General features: G+C 41.5%; 1 protein-coding gene across 3 annotated transcripts in view; it reads right to left on the reverse strand.

Moving 5' to 3' along the window:
* Nucleotides 1–24908, reverse strand: part of dscama (Down syndrome cell adhesion molecule a) — a 107649-nt gene that overhangs the window by 68967 nt on the left and 13774 nt on the right. For all 3 annotated transcript variants that reach the window (XM_085469487.1, XM_085469488.1, XM_085469486.1), the window contains exons 2-3: nt 13341–13658; nt 11883–12032 (exon numbers count right to left, since the gene is read on the reverse strand). In XM_085469487.1, the coding sequence (XP_085325613.1) occupies nt 11883–12032; nt 13341–13658 (468 nt within the window). The remainder of the gene's footprint in view (nt 1–11882; nt 12033–13340; nt 13659–24908) is intronic.

Genomic DNA, 24908 nt, shown 5'->3' on the forward strand with positions numbered 1-24908 from the left:
CCACAGTTAATATGAGCTTCTCAATTAGATGAAAGGCTCTCTCTCTTTCTCTAATTTTTTGTTCAATTTCTCCAGGCAATTTATTTAGGGTGGGGAAAAAAAGGCCAGAGCCAACCGTCATTGGCTAAGCGCGCGGCGAGTCACAGCAAACTCCAGCCAATCAGGCTGAGCTCACAGCGTCAACTCAGGCCCTCAGCAACAACACGACTATTTACTGTATGCAAGAGAAAAATCTATTTGGGGTTCGTCCCTGCTCATCCAGCAAAGCAGAAAACGCTCAATTCTACAGTCCTTACACCCGAAAAGAAGAAAAGAGTCAATTTTAGTGCTTTTCTTCTTTTTCTGCACACTTGTGCTGGTTACCTGTGAGGTAATGCAAACCTCCACAAACCTGAAACTGTAACGTTATTATCGGTGGCTGCAGAACTGAAATGTTTCCTTCATTTCTGAAGGCAGTCAGAGATATTTTTAGACAGCTCACTCTGTATTCTGCATTATGGATTAACTCAGATTATGCAAAGGAGCCTTCATGCGTTAACTTATCAGTTTTATTTCTTTGTCCTTTGAATTAGTTTAACGCAGACCCTCTTGGTATTGTATCGTTCGCTATAGCAGCAGAGTGGAACTAAAGGATTATGCAAGCGTTTCCAAACAATTCGTTTTTTTCACCTTTGACAAACTAATGTAAAACATCGGCACGGCAGGTCGACAATTCTCTCTCTGCAGGGCATTTTCTTGAAGACATAAAGTTCTAATGTATAGATACAAATGAAACAAAATATGGGATAATTGTTTCAATTTACTTCTTTATTTTCCTTTAAAAAAGAAAAAGAAAAAGTCAGCTGTGATTACAATTAGATCACAATAAAATGGCTCAACATTATTTTAGGCCTCATTTTGTTAAAGCCATTATTTAAAAAAAAATACATATCTATCTATCTATCTATCTATCTATCTATCTATCTATCTATCTATCTATCTATCTATCTATCTATCTATCTATCTATCTATCTATCTATCTATCTATCTATCTATCTATCTATCTATCTATCTATCTATCTATCTACACACACACATATATTTTAATTTAAATGGAAATGAATAACTAAAAAGGAAGAATATTTTTTTTTGCTTTAAAGGTATTTTTTTCACTGACACAATTTAAAATATTTTATTGTCAGTTTTCTGTCGTGATGGTGCATAGTAGTAATGAAATCAGAAAATAGGAAATATATATATATCGTTTTTTTTCTTTGAGTTAGTTTTTTAAAGTAAAGGATACATTTAAGCTGTAATGAAGGAACACATTTTCTCTTTGCAAAATGTATTTCCAAATAACCTACATGGTTGTTTTCTGCTTCAAACTGTGAAAAGTGCTGCTGCAGCAGGGTATCCACACCTCACAGGGCACTTAAGCAAACATGGGTGTGATGTGGGGAGTGTGCAGGGAAAGCTACAAATCCCAGGATACAGTCTGTAACTTGTGTTGTCTGGGGATCTCTCTTCCCGAGCTGTCCGAAATGTTCATCTATCAAGGTGATATCCCGTGGCGGCTCGTCGTGGAAATACCTTTCTACGGGTCACCTTTGTATTGGCGCCGATTCCCAACCAAATTAATTCACTTCATTATTCATAGCTCTGTTTAGCACTGTGAGGCAGGTTTCTTCATTGGCATTTTAGCCAATTGGCTTATTTAACAGCTACGGCTGGTACCGTGTTTGTTTCTTACTTCTTTCCACGAAATCTGTGAATAGTAATGATAACAGTGCAAACGGCACTGTTTAAGACAGGTCTGTGAACAAAGGAAGACTGCTGCGCGTTTGTGCACACCATCACACGTCAGTCGGGGCGATGCGGTGATGTCCGATGACATTTAATTTCTTGCCTGTCCCTTGGTGTAAGAATCATCACGAGGATGTGAAACGGGGGGCCTGCGCATCATGAATCTGCGTGAAAGCCCAAGTCATGATTTTTTTCTTCTCCCTTCTTTCTTTCGTTTACTTCCTTGCCATAAAATGCATCACAGACAGGGACAGAAAGCAGGAGAGGGATGTAGAGAGGGAGGGAGGCTGTGAATAGGCAGAGTGAGTGGCATGCATGGACAGCCCCTCTGTCTCTCAAAGACACTGCAGCAGCTGTATGCATGCGATAAGAGCATCCATTCACAGCCAACTCCCCCTTTTCCTCCTCCTACACACTAAAACACACACAAATGCACTTTTTTCCTCTCTCTCTGTCTCTCCATCTCTCTCTCTCACACACACACACACACTAAACAGCCTCTCTGCAGGTTCCTCCACAGAAGCTGCAGTTTGAAGCGGCCTCTGTCACCAGTCAAAGGTCTTCCCTGAAAATCATTTTTGTTTTTCTCTGAATTTTCTCTGACGTAAAAGCACAGCTGAGTTAAACATGGTTCACAGGCTGGGGGCGGGGATCACCTTTCTTTTTCCTTTCTTTTTGTCCGAACTGACAGAGCACTCAGCACATGTTCCTGGGATCTTGCTGTTTGCTTTGTTGTCGTGCATTGCCTCAGTCTGATCTTTTCTGTTGTTAAAGGCCGCCAATTACTGTCCCTAAATAACACCTCTGCACTATGTAAGGTTCTGACAATCTTATGTTGTGCAGAATTGGGGAGGATGTCCATTGCATCTGCATCATTCTGTCACATTCTAGTTCTTCCCATCATCACGGGAAGAGTGGAGGCAAGTACACAAAAGATTTCAGGTCTGGGCCTTAAGTATATCTTGAGATTTAAATAGTTTGACATCTATGTACCCACATAATATATCTTTTTTCCCCATTATGTGACATGGGAATTTATCAGTCTGCCATACCAAACTCTATGATCTATTGATAAGACTCAACTCCAAGTCCACACAATCCAAAGAATGTCTGAGTGCCAATTAATTGGCGACTCCTTCCACCATTAGCTCATGTTGCACTTATAGCTAATCTGTATCCTGGCAGGGAGCCATGCATGACCTGGCTCCCATCCAGGTCCAGGAGCTGTGGAGGCGACAGCCTTGAGCTAGCCCTGCACAGCGCTGAGGAGCCTGGAGAAGATGTGGCAAACTGCAGCAGCACAAAGCAGTCCTCACTGTTTATCAAAGATTAAGCAGTGTTTAGTACCTCGACCCTCCTCTTCCAGCCAGCCTGTGCTCAAATCTACACATGCGTGCACGCACAGACGCACACACACACAGATATGCCACCACCTCCAGCTCACACCCTAATTGTTCCCTGCCCCGAGAGTTTAATAAAGAACAAATTGCGGTTATTGGTGAGCAAACAGCACAGTGCGGAGGTGGGAGTGTGATCATTGCGATGCCAGAGCAGCGAAGAGAGAGAAAGGGCATCAGCCAATTTAATTAATATCTCTGTCAGTCTCAGGCTGAGACCGGAGCAGCAGGCTGTGTGCGGAAAGACCTGGAGTAAGCACACAGAGTGTTAGCATGCAGATACACTCATGTTTCCTACCTACATTGTAACTGTGAGTTCAGCTGCCAAACAAGCCTTATTAGGCAGTACAGTATAAGGGTTGTCCTAAAAAGTCATAATAATAATTCTAAATAAATAAATGTGACTACTTTTTATATTCTGGTCCAGCAGCACCTTTTTTGCAAAGCTCATGTAGATATTAATATTTTCTACCACATATCCACATATTTACTGTGAGCAGTCATTCTGTCACACTCAAATTCATGAACTCTAATCATTATTCTTTGCATTTATTTTTCCGTTCATGATACCGTAACGGGATTTCAGACAATCCATCTTTGTCGCTATCTATGTACATCTTGTTTTGATGCCCAAAAGGTTTGCGTGCTTTTTTTTCCCTTAAAGCTTATCATGCTGCCTGCACACTGCCCAGCCTAAGTGTATCTACCCGTCATGTTCCCATAATGCTTTGTGGCAGCTGCAGCCAGATTCATGCACACAGGTATTGATTTTCTTCCCAGCTTTCTTTTTTTCCTTCGGTGCATCCCTTTATTTATCTCGCTAAGCCCCTGCCACTGGGTGTGAGGAGAGAACCAGCTCGCAGCTTGTGTGAGAGGACACAGTGAATTCGGCACGAGAGACGCTCGCCACATAACCTGGATTTATTTTCATTTATCTGTTATTTATCTGGCAGCGCTGCGCCACGGCTGAGTATAATCCTGCTCTGTGTGGGTTGCATGCGTAGGTATGCATGTGTGTATTTGTGCTGTCTGTCCATCCGTCCATGCAAACACTCCATTTTCCACAGGCCACCTGACCCATTTTTCTGTGTGAATAACAATACTCCAGCCAATCATGGGCAGACAGAAAGACGAATGCTGGAAAAAGACTACATCCAGCCCGTCACACGTCGGCCTCCCAACCCTGCCTGTCGACAGAGTGAGGCAGGGAAAGGGAGAGACAGCGTGAGAGAGAGAGAGAGAGTGTTATCCTCACTTCCTTCCCTCCTCCCCTCCCTCTACATCTTTACCGCACAGAGGCTGGTGAAACCATAACCCGACCTACCTGGTCCCTAGCTCAGGTTTGTGCTTTGCCAGTGGCTGCACTTCCTACATGCCCTGAGAAAAGGGCGAAGCTGCAAGGCAGCTCCAAAGAAAAGCTGTTCATGTTAGCACACTACCTGCAGGCTACAACCCACAGTATATGGTGAAGGATTAACTCCAATCCGACCCGCTACACAAATGTTTACACTGGGGCTACACTGAAGCTGTGAAGCAGGAACGGGGGATTATCTTAATATTATATGTTCAAACATAACCTTCAATTAAACTATCATGCATGTGCACTTTAATGAAACATTTACATGATCTGTTAACCTTTTAACCTGTGCGGCACAACACATCTGCCTCCAAGGACATCTCAGGGTGACTCAGTGTCTCACTAGTTACACAACTACCTTGGAAACGCACAGTTCAGCTCAGATCAACAATGCAACCCTAAACTTCTCACTTTGTAGCTTTGTAAATGCAGGACTGGTGGAGAGGAAACAGTAGGGACTGTGGCAAAGCATGATGACGTCCAGCAGCCTTTTGATTGCAACTCTTGATATTTACTTCAAAGGCCCATTATACACAGCCAATTAAACTGAAATAGTGTGGCTGGCTCCTCTCCCTCCCGGCAATGGCTGCAGGGATCGAGGCTGGCTGCAGAAATAACTCAAACACACATCCCAAATGTCAACAAACATGAAAGAAGCTGTGAAATGCACAAGAAGGCTCAGCATATAGACAGACTGCATGCATGTGTTAGAGCAATCTGTAATCTCCTAAAAAAACAACTGTCTCTACACGCTACCAAAACCAGCAGTACTACACTGCAAAGTGTGAGATATCACTGGTGTAATCTAGCACTATTAGTTCATTTGTAAAATAAATGACTACGGTGAAGGGTACAGGTCCTCTATATGTGTAGGAGAAAGTGACAGAAATAGTGTAAAGAGGGAGCAAGAGAACAAAAAAAGGAACTGCAGGAGAAATAAGAAAAGGCTACGCAGAGCAAAGAGAATCTGTGTGAAAGCCGACGGGCCTCGTGTTTAGCTCGTGCACTGAATGAAAACAAGCCCCTGTTTGAGTGCGTGTGTGTTTGTATGTGTATGTGAGTGTCTGCAGTGTAGCGCTGGGGGGTCGGCCCCCTCGCAGCCTTACTGGTGCTGAATGCAGAGCAGGCAGCGCCAGGCCAAGGCGAATGACTACAAGGCCTCCTCAGTGACTGCAGCACAAGCTGCACCTGGGGAACAGCCCTGCACAGCAACACAGCTGCAGCCAGAAATGCTACAGACGCCCTAAAGTAACCCTGCAGGAAGCACATTTGTGTATAGCAGGTATGAACCACAACTTCCAGATATACCGAGCTGTGCTGAAGTTTGCAGCTGTGGTGATATATGAATGAATGCTCTTGCTTTTGTTATGCCAGCTTGTCCATGACTGTTATATCTTTGGAATCCATTTTTTAAAAAAAAACATATATTTCTTTTATTTCTTTGTATATGTGTGTGTGAATGTATGCATTATGTAAGCATACAATTATAGTCAGTGGGTCCATTTCACCCTGCCCTTATCCTTGCGTGTATCGTTAAGGAGGCCAGCTCCTACAATGACCTCCCACAGGCAGCGTGAATCTCTCAGTCACCCAGTCTTGTTACTTTCAACTAAAAAAAACACATAAATCAAGCCCGTCATCTGCCACTTAACTACAACTTTTAGTACACACTCTAATCTTTTGCCCTTTAGATTACTACAACTCACTTTTTCACGTGCACTACTTAGTTCTTGCTGGCTTCCCTTCAATTGGTCCTGAATGCAGCAGCCAGGCTGCCGAGATGTTATTCCAGCAGTTGGTCTCAGCAATAATCTGATCAGGGCCTTTCAGCTCTTCTACACTTTTATTTTAAATCCTCAGGCAGCCATGCTTTTGACATTTGAGTACCTAAACTTTGAAACAACCTCCCATCAGAACAGCTGAATCGCTGGATTATTTTAAACATCTGATGAAAACACATTTTTAGAGGTTTTCATAACCTTTTGGCAACAGTTCACATTAATGCTTGCATATATATTTTATGTATGTATAAACATACATAAAGTATATGCAATGTACATGTACAAATGTACAAATATGTGCTCGTATGTGTCTATGCGTGTTGGGATAGATACACTTAACTTTAATGAGTGGATATATTATTAATCTTTTGGCTCCTCCTTGTAGAGGTCACCACAGCATCTGCCTCCATTTCACTGTATCATCCTCACACAACTCTCTGTAACTCCTCCATCCCCACATCCATAAACCTCCGAGGTCTCCCTCTTTTCCTCCTGCCTGGCAGCTCCATATTCAAATGGTCTGTATTTGTATAACGCTTTACTTGGTCCTAGGACCCCAAAGCGCTTTACACTATACACAATCATCCACCCATTCACACACACATTCACACACTGGTGATGGCAGCTACATTGTAGCCACAGCCAGAGGCGACAGAGGCGAGGCTGCCGGACACTGGCGCCACCGGGCCCTCTGACCACCACCAGTAGCCAACGGGTGAAGTGTCTCGCCCAAGGACATAACGGCTGAGACTGTCGGAGCCAGGGCTCGAACCGGCAACCTTCCGATTACAAGACGAACGCCCAACTCTTGAGCCACGATCGCCCCAACATTCAACATCCTCTGTCCCTCCTCTACACGTGTTCAAACCTTCTCAACCTTTCCTCTGACTTTGTCTCCAAACTGCTCAAACTGAGTCCCTTCTGTCTTACTTCTAGTGAGTTTCATTGTTCTTCTCTCCAGTTCATACCTCCACCTTTCCAGGCTTCCTTCCACTTGCTCCCTACTGTCACTCGCAAACATGATAACTCCATGGAGACTCCTGCCTGACCTCATCTGTCAGCCTGTCCATCACCACTGCAAATAAGAAGGGGGTCAGAGCTCCCTGATGTAGTCCCACCCCCATCTTGAACTGATATCTCATTCCTACTGCACAACTCACCACTCCCTTATGTTCTCATACATGTCCTACACTAGCCTTCCTATTATGTGATTTCTTAAAGACACAAGGAGCCTCTTCTGATCTATACTTCTCCATCATGGCAAACATCACATCTGTAGCGCTCTTTCTCGGCATGAAGCCATACTGCTACTCAGTGACTGTCACCTCTCTGTTTAACCAAGGTTCAACAAGTCTTTCCCATGGCTTCATGGTATGACTCATCAATGTTAACCCTTTGCAGTTACTACAGATCTGGACATAGTTCTGAAATATTGGTACTGAATCACTTCTCCATTCCTCAGGCATCCTCTCATTCTCCATGATTGTGTGAAGCAATCCTGTCAACAAGTCTACCTTTCTCTGTCTTAGGATTATCCATACTTCCACAGGAATGTCATCCGGACCTTTCCACTCTTAATATCTCTTACAAGTTCATAGTCCACACCACAGCTATTTCTGTCCTTTTAGCAAAATCCACTACCATCTGGCCGTCCACATTCCTCTCTTTAACATCTTACCTAGCCAACACCTCCTTGCTTCCTCTGTCCCCTTCACCTACCTGCCCACTGAAGTTTGCCCCAGTCACCTTCTTCGCCTCCACAACACTCTTCAAATGTTCTTCAAAATTGCCACTAGTTCATTTTACTTCCTATCTACAATATAATAGAAAATTTCACCTCCAATGCCCTTGGTCTTGTTTCGTCTCCTGAACACAAAATATACTTTATCTACCTTCCTTCTCTGCATCATATCAGCTAGGACTCGTGACTTTACTAGTCTACACTTTTGCCCACTTCTCTCTCACTGCCTCCTAGCACACCTTCCCCTTCCTTTATCTTTGGCGAAGAGTAGCACAGTGCAACCAGCACCCTGTTGGTAGTAGCATTGGAGGCGGCCATTGTTAACTAGGACCTCAACTGATCCAGTATGGAAACCCCACTTTTGAGCCACGTGTTTGATTTGGCAATCCCCCATTTATAGTTTAGTGGTAGTAGTAGTACTAGTAGTAGTATTTATAGTTATAATCTTCATAGCAGAAATTCAGCTGCTGCCATCGCCACAGGAGGTGACCGTGACGGGAAATCAGTCTGAGCTTAAACTCTATTACTACAATGTAAAAAAGTCCAGAAATATAAATAAACACAATATGTCATTTAATAATAATGAAGTTGGTTATCTCTCTAGTTCAATCATTGTTTCAGCTTACAGGCTGCTGTAAAATATGCACAACACATATTTTACAGCAGCCGGTTTTTCCTTCCTGTTTGTAACGGACCTTTTAAATCCTCTGCTTTGGGCAGTGACTTTTGAGGACTGTTTGAATCCTGACAGTGATTAGCTCTGTTGGTCAAGCAGTCGGCAGCAGTTTACATAATGTGATGACCTGAATGTGCGCTTGTTTTATGGGCTTTGGTTGGATACACCTGGTTAACATGTGATGATATTTCATGTCCATGAAGCAAAATATGTTACAATGGGAGCAAACATACTAGGTATATCTACACTATGTTAAAATAAGTGAAGATTTTTTTCCCATCAGTTAGGCAGGTTTATGACTTAGTGACCAAACACAGTGTTTTTCAAGAGCCTTAATATTCAATATTCGATACTCTATCATGTAATAGAAAAACAGTAAAACCAGTTCTCCCTCCTCTCTCCTCTTTAAACAGTAAATACTCTTAAAACGACAACAGCAATGTAATAATAATAATAATAATAATAATAATAAAAAGACAGAGAAGAAGAATCTTTATGTAGATACTTTTGAAAATAAAATTAAAAGGTGCTTCATACGATGAGAAGGAAAACCAGCAGCAATAAAACATTCAAGAAAAGGTAAAGGTAAAACAACGCTAGCAAGGAAGACAAAATTGAAAATCTAAACACAGGTAAATTACAAACAAATTTAAAGTAAATAAAAATAATCATTAGGAAGAAATGATAAAACTTTATAAAAGCCAACATAAAAATAACTTAAAGTGGAAGAACTGAAAAAGCCTGTTTATAAAGTTCTGTCTTTATGAGAGATTTAAAAAAGGAGCCTGCCAAGGAGGAGCTCGTCTCCTTACAGAGAATGGGTTCTGATCAGAACCTCAGCCGAGGACCTGCTAGGTTACCAATGGGCATGTACTATGTCAGAAGACCCGAGATATCCTCCTGAGAACTGAGGAAAAAGCATCTTTCAGTTTAACTTTTCTTGTGATTTCCTGGAAATAGGCCACCCACACACATGGGATATCATTGGAAAGGCCAGCATGTCCTCTATTGAGCACATCAGGATTTAGAAGGTAACTCAAATAAGTCAAAAGATATAGACCAAAACAAATGTCCATTACAGAGGACAAAAATGAATAGGCTGGGCCTCAGGCGGATATACCACGGTGCAAGCTCAGTGTGGGCTTTAAAGTCATCAGTAAAATCTCTTTAGATTTCTTTTAGACAAAACTGAGCTGCTCAATGGTCATGTTATCCACATGTGTGGAACACCTAAGCTGTGTTTTCCTGCTGTAATCACTCGTCCTTTCAATTTTGGCCACGAATCAACTCTTAACTATCTGTTGTTCCACCTCACTGCAAAGCATTATCTTTGTTCTTTCAGTAAAACAAAGCTGTAAGAGACCAAAAATACTGGAGCATAAAAAGCATGTTTTCTGAAGCAGCAGCCCACTATATAAGCACTATATCAGACAACGACAGCGCATTGTTGCTTTTACTGGATGTCCTGGCTGAATGCATTATAATTTTCCATTCTTTTCTAATGGACACCAGGGTTTTTAAAGTGGTGCTTTGTTAGTGTACACTGCAACAACTCGACAAGGCTCGGTCCAGTGAGACTCGCAGAAGGCCTGTCTGCACACCACGCTACACCTTCCACACTGAGAGAGCCGCAGTCAATTATTCATACCAGAGACAGAAAAGCTACATTTCACAAAGTTTTTTGTTTCAAGTGTCAATATTATTTTTAGTCATGAAATATTTAAACACTGAAGGTTGGTCATCGGGATGTAGGGGGTCAAGCCATCTTGAGTTGAGTTGTCAGTTAGTGTGAATATAGACTTAGGCACGCACACGCACAAAGCACAGTTAAAATGTGTGCAGCAGAGGATAAGGGGAATGGACGGTGCGTCAGTAGGATGTGTGCACTGAGATGTGAATAAAGACCATTTGCTCATGGATTCATAGGCTTCCGTCATCCATTATTTAGCATTGAGAAGAGCAGTGGATTGGTGGCTGGATGATTTTTTCTGACAGCGTTTACATGGCTGACGGCTACAGATGGGCCGATTTTTACGGCTCAAGATAAACACTTTGTGTTTTCAGCGCAAAGACTTTTCTCTGTAAAGATAACCAGTGGAAAAGGTCCTCGAGGATCGGGGGTGTGAAAAAACGTGGTTCCCTTCACACAATGCGACAGTGTGGCGATAAGTTTAAAAGGTCCAGATGCGATGCATTTCAATGACAAAGACTGCAGTACAGGAATATATGCCTGTGTCTGAAAAACATGCCTGCGGCAAATCCATTTATGGACAATTAAGAGATTGCTATAGATTTCAACATGAACGATTTTGCCTCAAATGTGAAACATCAACAAAAAAGCAGCTACTAGCCGGCGTTTGCCCTGCATCCAAACGCAAAATAGCATTAGCTCCTGCCTATTGAGTTTGCTAAATGCCCCACATAAAGTGAATTTGCCCCCCAGGGCTGGGAAACAATCACGGAGGCGAGTGTTCCATTTAAGTGATTTGAATGATCGGGGCACTGCAGTGCTTCCTATCAGCCAGAGAAATGGGTCAATACACTGAGACTAAGTGACATGGCTGGCAGTCTGCGCTCTTGTGGAAGACCGGGCAGAGGAAGAAGAGCGGGACCTAACTGTCATTGGGTCAGACAGATGTGGAAATACAGACGTGCACATACACTGAATGACTCCGGCTAGCTAGGATAAGCTAGGCCTGAGATGGCGCACAAGCCTCTCTTCTTCTTTTGACAAACAACACTTGTAATCAGCATTTGGCCAGGACAAATAGTCCTTTCTACTACAGTGTATTCATTATCAATGAAACTGTGAAGCTTTATCTCACTGCATGTACCTGCACCTGTAGAAATGCTCCCAAATAAAATCTCTTTTCTGCAAACTAAACAGAGTTCTACCACTGTGTGTTTCCTAGTATATCAAGAAAGCATATTACATCATTCTGTCAGTACCAAAAATAGCCACCACACCACTTTTTCACTCCAGTTTACTAATATGCAAATCTCTCCTAATTTCTCAAAACAAGATGAGAAGGCAACTGTACAAGAACAATGCAGCAAAAAGGCAAACAAGGTCCACATCAGTCACCAAACACTGCCGCCAACTTTTGATGCAGGAGTCACTGTAGTGAAGAAAAATGCCATGACTTACCTTCAGGGGTGATTGACACAGTGTCTTTCTCCCAGGACACAACAGTGATGTAGGCCTCCACTGAGGCAGGTATAATACACTTGAAGACCGCCACATTGCCTCTCATGGCTTTCTGGTCCTCCACCCGGACAGTGTAGGGCTCTCGTAGGACTAGGAGGGGAGGACAGACAGGTTTTAATATAAAATGGGACCAAATTAACACGGGCCTCCTGCTCGAGTTTTTTTTTACAATGATTGCTATAAAATTTTAGCTTCATATATCAAATATTTTTGATATACACACAAATATATGTGTGTAGATATATATATATATATATATATATATATATATATATATATATATATATATATATATATATATATATATATATATGTTTAAAAAGCCAACTAGCTTTCAGGCCTTTTATGGCACATTGAAATCTGAAGCAATGTTTGAGCAAAAAGCTATTAAATATAAAATCCTGATATTTTAACTGGTCTTTCTTACCATTAAACTGAATCAGGATCTGTATTTGGTGACAGATACTTCAACCTCAAATATACTTCATCCTGTAAAGTCTAATATTTGAAAACACACTAATAAAAAAATGGACATTTTTTGAAAGTTATATAGCTGTATTTCACAATAATGCAAAATAAAGCATGTAGAATGCCTTTCAACAAGAAATTCTTATTCACAGTACTGAGGAAAATGCTTTTTTCATTCACATGGGTAGTCTTGCAAGATCAAATTGGCACGTCCACATGGCCTGATCAGTGAAACTACCTCGCAACATTCAAAAGAATTGATTTCTACTTATAACTGAGTATCATCTGGAAACTGGAATCTGAATTTTGTTCTTTTGGGATTTTACTTTATATAAAAGTTGAATGAAAATATAATTTTCTTTATTTTTTGTGACTAAGAATTTTAAGATTCTGTTTTATTTTTGCATAATTGTGAGATATAATTATATACTATTCAGACATTGTCACTAGTCTTTTTCTGTTTATGAAACGTTGGTGAATGTATATGTTTGAAATAAAAAAGAACTGAACTGAACTATGTGAAGTTTTTTGATTTCTCAAATATGGGAATATGAAGCAGTGATGGACAGTTTTTCATATTTTAAATATCTAGTTATTAGACTTTTGTTAACATAAGCACCAAATTATAGTTAGAAAAATAGAAATTCAGGCTTTTATCTTTATTAGTTTTTGATATACTCATGTTTAAATATTAGATTCCATTGTATGAAAAATGACCTGAAAGTGGGTTGACAGACCATTTTTCAAAAAAAAATTATCTTGAAAAGTATTTGATATGTCAACTTAAAATGTCACAGCACTTATTGTATATGTTTAAACTTTTGACCAATCTGTATCCAAATCGGAGCATAAATTGTTCTAAAAGTTTGCTGATTTGCGATGTGACGACCCAATGGAAAACAAAACAGAGTGACGAGCAGAGAAACTGACCAGCCTTAATGTGAACATCTTGGCTCCTGATTCTCCCTGAGGGGTTCTCCGCTGTGCAATAGTAGGTATTGTCATGGATGAGTTTGCTGAAGCTGGAAGGGGGGATCTGGAAGATCTGAAGGGTGCCATTGGGGTGCACATGACGGATCCCTGGCACATCATAGATCTCCTCGCCGGTGGCCAGGTACCAGCGCAGTGAGACAGGAGGCACACCTGCGGCGGGACAGGGCACCGATGTCCCTGTGGTGCTGGCAAACACTACCTCTTGCACAGATGCATTGACAAAATATAAGCTGGAACGTAGATCTTCACCGAAAACTGCAGAGAGAAATGAGATCAGAAAACCACGTCAGACACGGCACGGCGAATCCTTTAATAACTACCAAGAAAGGACCCGTCAAAGATCTGTGAGAGAACAACCATATTTACATATTAGTGCTCTACTGCATTTGATTTTTTTCTTTAATTTAGGCCAAGTGTGTTTTTCACAGGCTGGCTGCTGTGTTTGTCCTCGCTGCAGTGATAAGAGGTGGCAGGAGTGTGTTTCTTGTTGTCTATGAAGAGACACTGCAGCAAGGCCCCAGAGAGTAGTAGTAGATGTGAAACTACAGAGCTGCAGAGAAAGCCAGACCTGCCTACAGACAAAGTGCGTCTATCCATACCAGAGTCAGTTCAGTAACTTTCATTATTGTTAAGAAAATACTTTTTTTAAATCGCTCACCGAGAAATAGAAACAAAATTCTTCTAAAAGGTGCGGTCAGAAGAAAGGCCTGCGGCCCACAACGTATTCACCAAAGGGTCTGATCGTGTTTTCACCAGGATGGATTGGCGTCACAAAAATGGAACACATCAAGACAATGACTATGCTCAATTTAACACCTTCTGATATTATGCATTGTCTGCAATACCACACCAAAGTGAGGTGATTAAGCGAAGGACCTCTATGCATCCATCTATCCTCTGCCGCTTATCCTTTTCAGGGTCGCGGGGGGGCTGGAACCTATCCCAGCTGTCTTGGGGCAAGAGGCAGGGTACACCCTGGACAGGTCGCCACACACAGACACATTCACACCTGTGGGCACTTAGTTTTAGAGTTTCCAATTAATCTATCCCCACTAACTGCATGTCTTTGGACTGGGGGAGGTACCCTGAGAGAACCCACGAAACATGAGGAGAACAAACTCCAAGCTAAGGACCTATGCTACTGAATTTCTTTGAGCTCTGACGAATTTGTTTCTTTGTAATCACAGTGAATGTATGTTTTTAAAAAGCCATTACAGGCTATTTTTTTAAATAAAAAAACTCAGCACTTTCAGCTTAACTAATTATTAATTGGAAACTCTAAATGGGAACTTGTATTTTAACCCTCATAGGGAAATATCCATACGTTTTCTCTTGACAAACACATTTGTGCCTACATTTTACAATAGATCTAAAAGCCATTACAGCAATATTTAATTTTGCATTTTAAAAATAAATTATTCATCATTACAACAACGATATAGCATATTACTGCTGTGGCATCAAGCACTCACTGAGAATACGTTTCGGTGACTACCATTTGGATATTGCCAAAATACATGCACCAGCTGGTAAGCTGTGAATTTGTCATGTGTGCAACAGAAGATGTTTTCTAGTCATCTTAACTAATGAAGCAAGTCAATGTAATGTGATGCACTTCCCCAGCAGTAAGTTACCGCTGTGGATAAAAACTGACAATGCAGCTCTGTGTTGTAATGGACAACCCACACTGTCGGCATGCAGCCAGGATATGTTTATTGGCTGGAACCCAAGTAAGACAGCAGAACTCGTTTAGTACATCCAGTGCAAAATAAAGTCATGATGTGTGTTTGTAACATGTTTCTATAAATCTACAAACACTCCATATGTATCACAGTTGTCACTTACTGTAGTTCCTTTTATACGATTTTCTCTCCCCGAGGAAATTGCATAACCTTCAGCGGTAATATTTATTTAAGAGATTCATCACCAATAGATGAGATTCAACAACAGTGTTGTGTCTTACAGGAAATGATGCCAAGGCAAAAGAGAAGATGCGTCATAATTATATAGATCGCCATTAGAAACATAGGTAAAAGACATTAAAATGAGTGCTGCTCATCATAATCACATAATTGTTTTTATATGTGTTTTATTTCTACTGGTTTTGATCAGTCCTAATTGAGCTGAGTTAGCAGCATTCATTCACAAACACAAAGGTAAACATCAGTTTGCTTTATGTTTCAATTCAAATTTAGAGATGCTCATGAAACTTGTTTGTCTATCAGACAGGTGAATATCCCACCAAGCACCAAGCGTCCATTGACACTGTTTTTCAGGTTAAAGCTCTTGGTTTAAAAATATGTTACATTACGTCTAAATTCAGATGGAAGACACATCCGGGCTTAGTTTGCTTCAAAAATAATACTTTACTCATTTACTCTTTCACTTTTTCAACTAAAACTTAAAGAAAGTTTTAAGCAAACGTGAACACTGCTGTCTTTAATGTCTTTTAAACATAGCTGAAACACATATTTATTGGATGCTGCCTCTGTAATGTGCAATGCATTGAAAAGGACTCTACTAGATCTATTGTGACAGTGTCACCAGGGTCCATGGAGGGTACCACCTATGAAGTTAATGACAAAAGTTTCTTCATTAATATGATATAAGGGTCATGGCCCATGCACATTTAAAATGACTGGTTGTCATGCAGTGCTTTTAAGCTGACTGTTCAGCTCACCTTAATTTTCACAAAAGTGTGACTGAGGATCTTTTATTGAAATATGCAATATTGTAAGTGGTTCTTTCACTCAACGTCACTGAAGGTCACTGATATTCTGTGGTCTCTGGTTGCTATGCTGCTTGCAGCCACTTCCTGTATGCATGCGCCGTTACATGTAATGGAATTCATATTTTTACCAGAATGTACAAGGATGATAACGGCAAAGACTGTAGATGTGATGAAGCTTGCTGAAATGCTGCCCACATGCTTCTTTGTGCTGTAGAAACGAGTATTGCCTACAATGTGTTACTGTAATCAGCTCTGCTATCTGCATCTCCAAACTAAATAAAAAAATTGCACATATACAAACTTGGAAGTGATAATTCCTCACTGCACACAGAGCGAGTGAACAGAGAGTGATCAGCAGTCCTGCAGAGCTGTCGCATGAGCAGCCTCTGTCAGTCACCCTTTGTAAATATTGCATCTCTACTGTATGTCTGCTCTCTGCTAATGCGGTCTACCTCCTCCTGTCCCCAGCATGCTTGTGCGACGGCTGCCAATCCCCCCTCCCCAGAGACCAAACATTTTAGCGCTTCATAAATTCCTAATGAGCGTTCTCAAGTCACCGGCTACTTCCACCCACTGGTCGTTCAACCTGTAACAACAAACAAACAGTGTGGCGTACACATGTTTCTGCACATTTCTAGCTGCACTCACTTCACACATACAGTACTCAGAGGGCCGGGCCTGGAGGTGTCGAAAAGAGAATGGCTGCAGTTGTCGACAGCTACAAGACTGTAGTTTCTTTTTCCATGAGGTGGCAAGAGAGGGTAGAGTCACCATGATACACAGTTCAGCTTTGGGAGACTTTATTGAATGCCAGCTTGGCTATGTTTAGACTTAAATGTTACCTACCTTAACTGGCAAAAATGCCCATGCAGGTCCACAGTGACTAGTTATAGGTGAACTTTGGGGCTGTGTGGGTGGAGCAAACACAAACTTATCCCACGTGGGCTCCAACTGGGCGTGTGAACACAGAGCTTACAGTAGTTTTGAATGTTGGTGTCCCGATATGGGTTTTATACGGTCAGACCCACTATGGACCTACCCACATGTGTGGCCCCACGTGGGACCAAATCAACCATGTGGTGATTCCTTGTGAATAGCCATTGAGTATTTCTTCTTCAGACACCTTTCTCACTCACTATGTGTTAACAGACCTCTCTACATTGTATCATACTTGTTATTAATCTCTGTCTCTCTTCCACAGCATGTCTTTATCCTGTCTTTCTTCTCTCACCCCAACCAATCGCAGCACATGGCCCCGCCCCTCCCTGATCCTGGTTCTGCTGGAGGTTTCTTGCTGTTAAAAGGGAGTTTTTCCTTCCCACTGTCACCAAAGTGCTTGCTCATAGGAGTTCATACGATTGTTGGGTTTTTCTCTTTATGTATTATTGTAGGGTCTACATTACAATATAAAGCCTCTTGAGGGGACTGTTGTTGTGATTTGGCGCTGTATAAATAAAATTGAATTGAATAAGGAGTTTATTTATTTTGAGCAACATTCTGGTCCACACTTTATACCAATTGGTGGCTGTATTGTATAATTGGGCAGATATGAGCTCCTCTCTCCACTTAGTGTAGGCAGCCCACTCTATAGGCTACTCCACTAAAGCCCATCTGGGGCCCACATGTGCCCTTATTTTCATGTTGGTCCTGGGGCCCACAATGGGCTGCCCACTGTGTGGGTCTGTCCACAGTGCCCCCTCATGTTTGCTGTGCAGATACCAAAGGTTTGGACAGATAGCATTCAGCTTTAATACATGATATCAGCACAAGAGCCTCCTCAAACCTCTCACTAAGCAATTATACAAATAATCTAACTACAGTACAATTATTGTGAGGGTGTTCATTTGATTTTTTTTTAAACTGCCTTAACACTACTGCCCTTATATTCCAGGGCAACTCTCAAGTGTTTCGTTTGCCGTGCTATCTTGTTGACTTCATTTTGATTTCTGTTTTATTTTGAAGGTTAGTCCCTTGTGTTTTTTCTCCTTTGCTTTTTCCCCTACCCTTGTCAGTGTCATAGAGTGACATATTATTAACCCTTTAAACTTGTCAGTCAACAATTAAATGGCTCATTTATGAAGCATAAACCTTTTACCATTATTATGATTTTTATTTCCTCAAAACAGTTGTTCTCGGAGTTCGACTATGCTGTCATAAACACAGTACATAAGCTGCAAGCAGGCCAAAATCATTAGACAGAGGCATAATAAATAATTTAGAATGGCCCTCTCCAACTATAATGATACACAGACAACTTCTCAGGGGTTAATTTACAGCCATGTAATCACACAGAGTAACAGCTTGTCAGTGGTTTTCTCAAGCAGGAAAGTCTGCCATCAAGATGGTCATAAAATCTCAGCATCTGTTATGAATAGCAGGGAGCGAGACTCTTTTATATGGATGACTTTTTCACCGCCGTGCAGTTCATTTTCTTCCAAAACAGATGTATGAGCTCAGTCTGAACCTGATCTTCAACAAGCTGTACAATGTAAAGGCTGAGGAAATCCAAGAGTTAGATCTGTCACACTGCATGATTTTTCTTTCCAATATAGTGTCTATATTTACAATTATGGGGAAGCCCAGTATATGAAGCTATCAACAAAAGCAGGCAACAAAAGTACTTCGATTTTATCTACTGTCAGGTCAAGCTGGGTGCCAGACTTTTAATATAGATCACAAGTTCTGAAAAACACCTCATAATGACAGGTCAGTAAGAAAAAATCAGACAGAATCTAAATTCTCTTCATATCAGAATAATATTCGTTTTCATTCACCTTGGCCGGTGTAGTGGTAACAACCAGCTTTTACCATAACTGTTAAAAGTGACAGAGTGAGAAAGAGTTCACCCCACAACTGCTTTTGTTTCACATACACGTGAAAAAAATTAAGACCCCCAAACTACCTCTACACGTTACTGCTTGGATGTTTATTTTAAGATGAGAAAGCCTGATGGATATAAAACCCCACCATATCCCAACAGTTTCAGATAGATACACTGGGAGTGCATTTACGTTTTAGAGGAAAATAGTCAGGGTGGGGGTTGGATGGGGAGATGGGAGAGCTGGAAAGCTCTCAGACAGTGACACAGAGGCCGCTATGTACACAGAGATGGGACGAGAATGCAAAGAAAAGGGTGGAAGAGATGCTCTGACAGAGGTCGAAAGCACGCTTCAGCTTAGTCGTCATCCACAACCTCCTTGAAATGAACGTTTTTACCTTTTTTATTCCTCTTCAGTCTCTTTTTCTGTATCTATTTCTTTTCCAGCTGTCTGATTGCATTCTCTTCTAACCTTCATCTCTCCTTCACACTACTTTAACCCTGCCTTCAACATTCTGATTTTTTCCACCTTTACACAAGGATACAGGTACAAAAACAACAAACCAGAGCAAAAAAAAAACAAAACGCATGAAGCCACCTCCTGATCTGCATTTATTATCCACTATTATCCACTGGACCTTTCTTGCAGCTAAAAATTTGGAAAATTAAACAACACATATGCTCTGCTGTGCTGTGGCTCATGGTTCATGAAAATTGAAAAAGAAAATCAACTACTTTATAAATAATTAAGGTACTTGGGCCCTACATCCAGCAATGCATCTGAATCTGGTTAAAAGTAGACACTCCTCACAGTCTATTCCCTCTTACTCTGACACTGAGTAATATCTAATAAAGAAGAACCCACACATAAACACAATTTGTATTTTGGGGAACATAATATTGAATATTCAGTTATAAATTAACAGCCCAAGACTATTTATCATAATTGTTTCTTTCAAGCAAAGAGACAGCACGTGGGAGGCTGCTGGCTGTCATCAAGCGTGTGTACCACCGTTAAATAATAATCTTATTAACGGCTGTGATAAAATAGAAAGACGTAACACATACACATGCGCATCTCAGAGATACCTTACGCATTGTTTTTGCAGCCGGATAAAGCACATTTTTGAGGATCTGTTGATAACGCTGGGACCGCACGAGCAAGATCAAAACAAGAGCTAGCAGAATGTTGAAACAGGAGATAAAAGATTTATGTGGACCCTATCAATACTCAGTCAGCCGTCAGCCTGGTTGGCAGATAATGGCTGCAGTCTGCAACACTTTGGTCCACATCTTGTTGGATTTTCTGTTCATAGGTCTCTCACATTAATGGGCTTTTTATCAATATTACTAAAAATTAATATAAAACAGCAATTGAAAGACAGCAAACATCATGGAACAGGATCATTTTGACACATAAACAATTTGCACTAATAATTGTACATTAACTAAATGAATACTAGCTAAAAAGAAAAGAAAATCACAATTGGAAGGGGTGCTACTGCTTTATTTAAGTACTGTAAAGACAGATTGATGGTAAAGAATAAAATAGAGGAGAAATGCATCAAAATAAGTCATTACCGGGAGAGGAGCCGTGTCTGCTGTGGGGAGATTTTTCAGTTTTAAAAAAATGAGTCTTGTTTTGTTTTGTTTCTGGTCATTCTGTGGCTGGAATTTCACTGTGGAAGTGGTTCAGGCAGCTCCACCCACACACAGCCACTGGGGTCCAGGTGGGATTTTCTTTTTCTGGTGACAGAGTCATTTGTGTCACAAAGTCTAAAAGAATAAGTCCAAATGAAGCTACTGTAAATATCTACAAAGGCTCACTCTTGCGAAAATGACACGAATCATTATACCATGAAACTGTCAGAAAACACTTTTTAGGTTTATACAAACTATTTAAATCCTTCAGTGCATCCGTTCTCTGTTCCCTTAACATGGCTCTGGCGTTACCCACATGCCATCACATTATCATGCTGAAGGAACACCAACCCTCTCCCACGCCCATCATGCCCACACACAGAGGCATACTCTCTAACAGCTTCTACATGGCAGCTTGTGCCAGAGTTGTCTTAATTGACATTACTTTTCCCAGAGCCAAAATCACAAAGAGGAAAAAGTGATATTGTTCAATTATGAATCCCACGCATGTATAATAGATGGACTCTCACTTTTTTTGCGCGTGTTCTTCCTTAGCAATTCTCAGAAGAGGGGCAGGAACCGGTGGGGGTGGGATGGGGGTCCATTTGAGTTAGCCTCTTCCTGTGTGGAATAATGCTTGGCACGCTCCCAGATGTCAGCACCTATTGGTGGCAGGCCCTGCTGAAGACTCTAATCATGGATTGCAGGTGACTCCTCATGCAATCTTCTCTTTGCAGAGCCTCTGCTACTATGTTCGGAGCTCAAGGGCAACAGACAAGCTTCGGTCACGGAGAGTGCACACAGGCGTGTCAGATGGATCTGTGCGCTTGTGTGTGTGTGTGTGTGTCTGTGTGTGGGAGGTGGGGTTAATGTCTGGTAGCCCATGAACATAGAGACTGACATGGGCTTGGTTCACTGGTGAGCATGACAGAGAATAGCAGACAGGAAACAGTTGTAGTTATCTTTTAAAAATCAAGATAGGGGTTAAAAAAATTCTCAGTTATATAACATCTCAAAAATATTAACCAAATAATGTTTATATTTTTCCTTCAGTATTTGCTTGCAGACCAATGCCAGTCAGTGGTTGCTTCACTGAGGCAATTCATTTAAGTAAATGTGAGATCAATACAGGTCCCACTAACACACAGCATAAATAGGCCTATGCATTAGCCTGTGCATTAGACCACTGATGTGTCAGGGGGTTTTTGCGCAGCTTGTATTTACCTCAACCAAACATCATTAATCAACTTTTACTGAATGAGTATGGAGGCTCCTTTTTTTCCCGATGAAATGCCAACAAAAGAGAAAAAAAAATCTACAATTTATGACATATTATCCGGGTTGACTGCTTGGTTCCCACAACAAAAGCGTGATTTTCACCCTTTCTTCTGTGATTTTATCACATTCAATGAGCTATTAGCCCAAAAACATGTGCTCAGCCAAGGCTGTTAATGTATTTAAACACTGGAGCCCGATTGGGTATTAACCACAATGTGGCCTATGTGGTCTGCACCAGGTCAGCGGGCACCAGGGCATCAAGACATTAGGGCATCTCCACTGGGGCAAACAAGGACTGAGCCACACTGACAGCTCATAGCAGGCGATGCAGGTAATTAAGGCAAAGCTCTGCAGTGGCTGCCTAGGGAGGAGAGTGTGGTGGTTGGGGGAGTAGAAAATGGGGGTTGGATAGGGAGGGGTGGAGATAGGGTGGAGAACAGGATGGCCTCATGATGGCAGTGAGTAAGCAAGCACCCACCCCACCCCCTACCCTCTCCACTGTTGCCCTAGGGGCTTACACAATGAGCGGTAAAGAGAAGCGCTGCACTGAGCTGAGATGCACTGATCGAAGAACAGAGTACCCTCACTCTCCCAAATCACCGGCGCCCAATTTGCCCTCATGAATAATGTTGAGCGATGTGCTCAGTGCCACGCAGCTGCTATGTAAAACCAATGATACCCTTCTCTGATGTCAACTCTCTGGAGGGTGAGCAAAGAATCACTGTGGAGTGGGTTAGTTGATGCATATGAATGCTCATTTACATAAGCGCTAACATAAGAGGAGGGAGTTCCTACATACTGTGCACTTTGAAGACATTAATCAGTTACATCACTAAGGCGGGAAAGGACAAACACGGCAAATAGACTGAGACGGAGAGGTAGGGAGTAAATAAAGTTCTAGTAACTGCCACTGATACTAACATACAAAAGCACATCAGGAGAAAGAAACAACCATCTCAGATAATGCTCCATTACGCTTCCCAAGTGATGCTATGTTGATATGACTGCATTTACCTAATATTAGGTCATATGGAAATTCAAGCGCGGATCAGAGCTTAATGTAGACTCTAGTCATTTCCCAGCCTTCTGGAGCCACAGAAGTCAGTTCTCATTATGAGTTACGGAGCTAACTACAATAAAAGTAGCCATCCATATCTATTCTGTGACACATTAGCTTTCTTATCTACCTACAAGCCACAAGTCTGGTCCAGACTGAGTTACTTTAGTCTGAAACACAGATATTCATGATATTCAGTGGATGACTCCTACTGAGTTCAGTAATACACACTTTTCTCAAAACATTTTTGGCTTTAATGAACGCTTTATCAAGTTCTGGATTGGTTGCCATGAGATCTGAGTCACACGTTCTTGTTCCACTTCAGGATAACCTGTGGTGATTCTTTAAACTTTCCTCCAACTCTTCTCTCTCAAAATTTCTCAAGTTCTGTGGTTTAACCCCCCCACACAGGGACAATGAAGAGCTGCAAACTTCCAAGCTAGGGAAGCAGTGGGGAGCATCTCTGCCATTAACCAACGGCCTTGTTGAGGGTAACAGCACCAGGGACAACCAATTCAAATGTTCAGTTACTGTTAGGATATAATTCTTTCAAGCATGTGTTAACTTTTAGGACATCATAGGTTTGCTGTGGCTCCAGAGAGCTGACAAGGATCAATACCCTTGGCTCATCCCACCAAAGCACTGAATTCAAGAGGGCCAAGACAACAAAGTAGGGTACATTTGCTTACATCTCTATTATTGTAACCAGATAATATTGCTGCCGCTCCGATGCTTTAATTGTTCCAAACCTTAACAGTGGACATGTATGGATGACATATTTCCCTGTTCAGCTGTCGATCGGTTCTTTGGAGGGGCCGAATAGGGCTTTGGAGCGTGATGTCACAGGGGGTGGGCGTGGAAAGGATTTTGACCCGATTTTGGGGGTCTAGCGCAAGTGAAAAGGGAGCGAAGTCACACACAACAACCATGGTTCGTATTTGCTGTGTGGTCGGCTGCAATGTTCGATCACACGACCGGCAAGAGAATAAGGTTGAAAAGGGTTTATCTTTTAATTCTTTCCCAACCTGGAAGCAACATGAGCAGCTCGTGTATTGATGTTACCAAACGAAGGCGTCCAGCCTGGATAGCAGCTGTGAGATGAGCTGATATCCAGTTCTCTTCCATCTCCAAATATCTGTTGGTGCTCCAGACATTTTCATTCCGGTAAGTTCTAAATATGTTCATATCTCTCTTTATAGCCTATTAGTTTTATTTTCTATGCGCTCTGAGGTCATAGCAAATTAGAACAAACATCCTACTGAGTGATTTTGCAGAACTACCCTCTATTTATAGAGTTGCTAATTATTTGGCATTATTGCAGCAAACAAGCTAATGAAATGGATGAAACATCGTGACTGGGTTCCAGCGCTACACAAGGGACCTGCTGCAAACATACCACCATGCCAATCAGATGACTTCTTCCATGTGAGGGTGAAGAGGTGACCCTCCTGGATAAGATGGTGAAGGTTTGCTGCGTTTTGGTGAACAGTGTGATAATAAAACCAGGGAAGAATGAAACCTGCTCCTGTTAAATATTCTTAAGTCTTGTGCTGTTATTTTTTCAAAAGATACAGTAAATAAAGTAATGTTAGTAGTGGGTGATATCATGTAAACACTCATGATTTTGTGTAAACATTTTGTCATTTGTAAACTATAAATGATATCATCATTGTAACTGATGTGATGTTCTATAAAGTGGTTTTAATAAAAAAAAAAAAGGCAAAAATTAGTTTGTTTCTTTATTCAACTTTTGAACAGTGGGACTCAGTCGGTATATATTCAGTAAATGCAAATTATTTACACGGCAGTGCACTACAGGCATAAATCTAGACCCCTAGATAAAACATTATGGGTCATTCCCACAACCCACAGCTTTACTGTGCTCCAGCAAAGTATCCAATAGCAGTGACAACTCCTCCACAGTAGCAGGTGGGATTTTTCTGTTTTGAGGACGGCTCCTTTTCCCTGTCACTACAGATG

This window comes from Copadichromis virginalis, linkage group LG10 (genome assembly GCF_057382275.1).
Source record: "Copadichromis virginalis isolate Kocher_CV1m ecotype Utaka linkage group LG10, C_Virginalis_male_GT1.1, whole genome shotgun sequence".
Lineage (NCBI taxonomy): Eukaryota > Metazoa > Chordata > Actinopteri > Cichliformes > Cichlidae > Copadichromis > Copadichromis virginalis.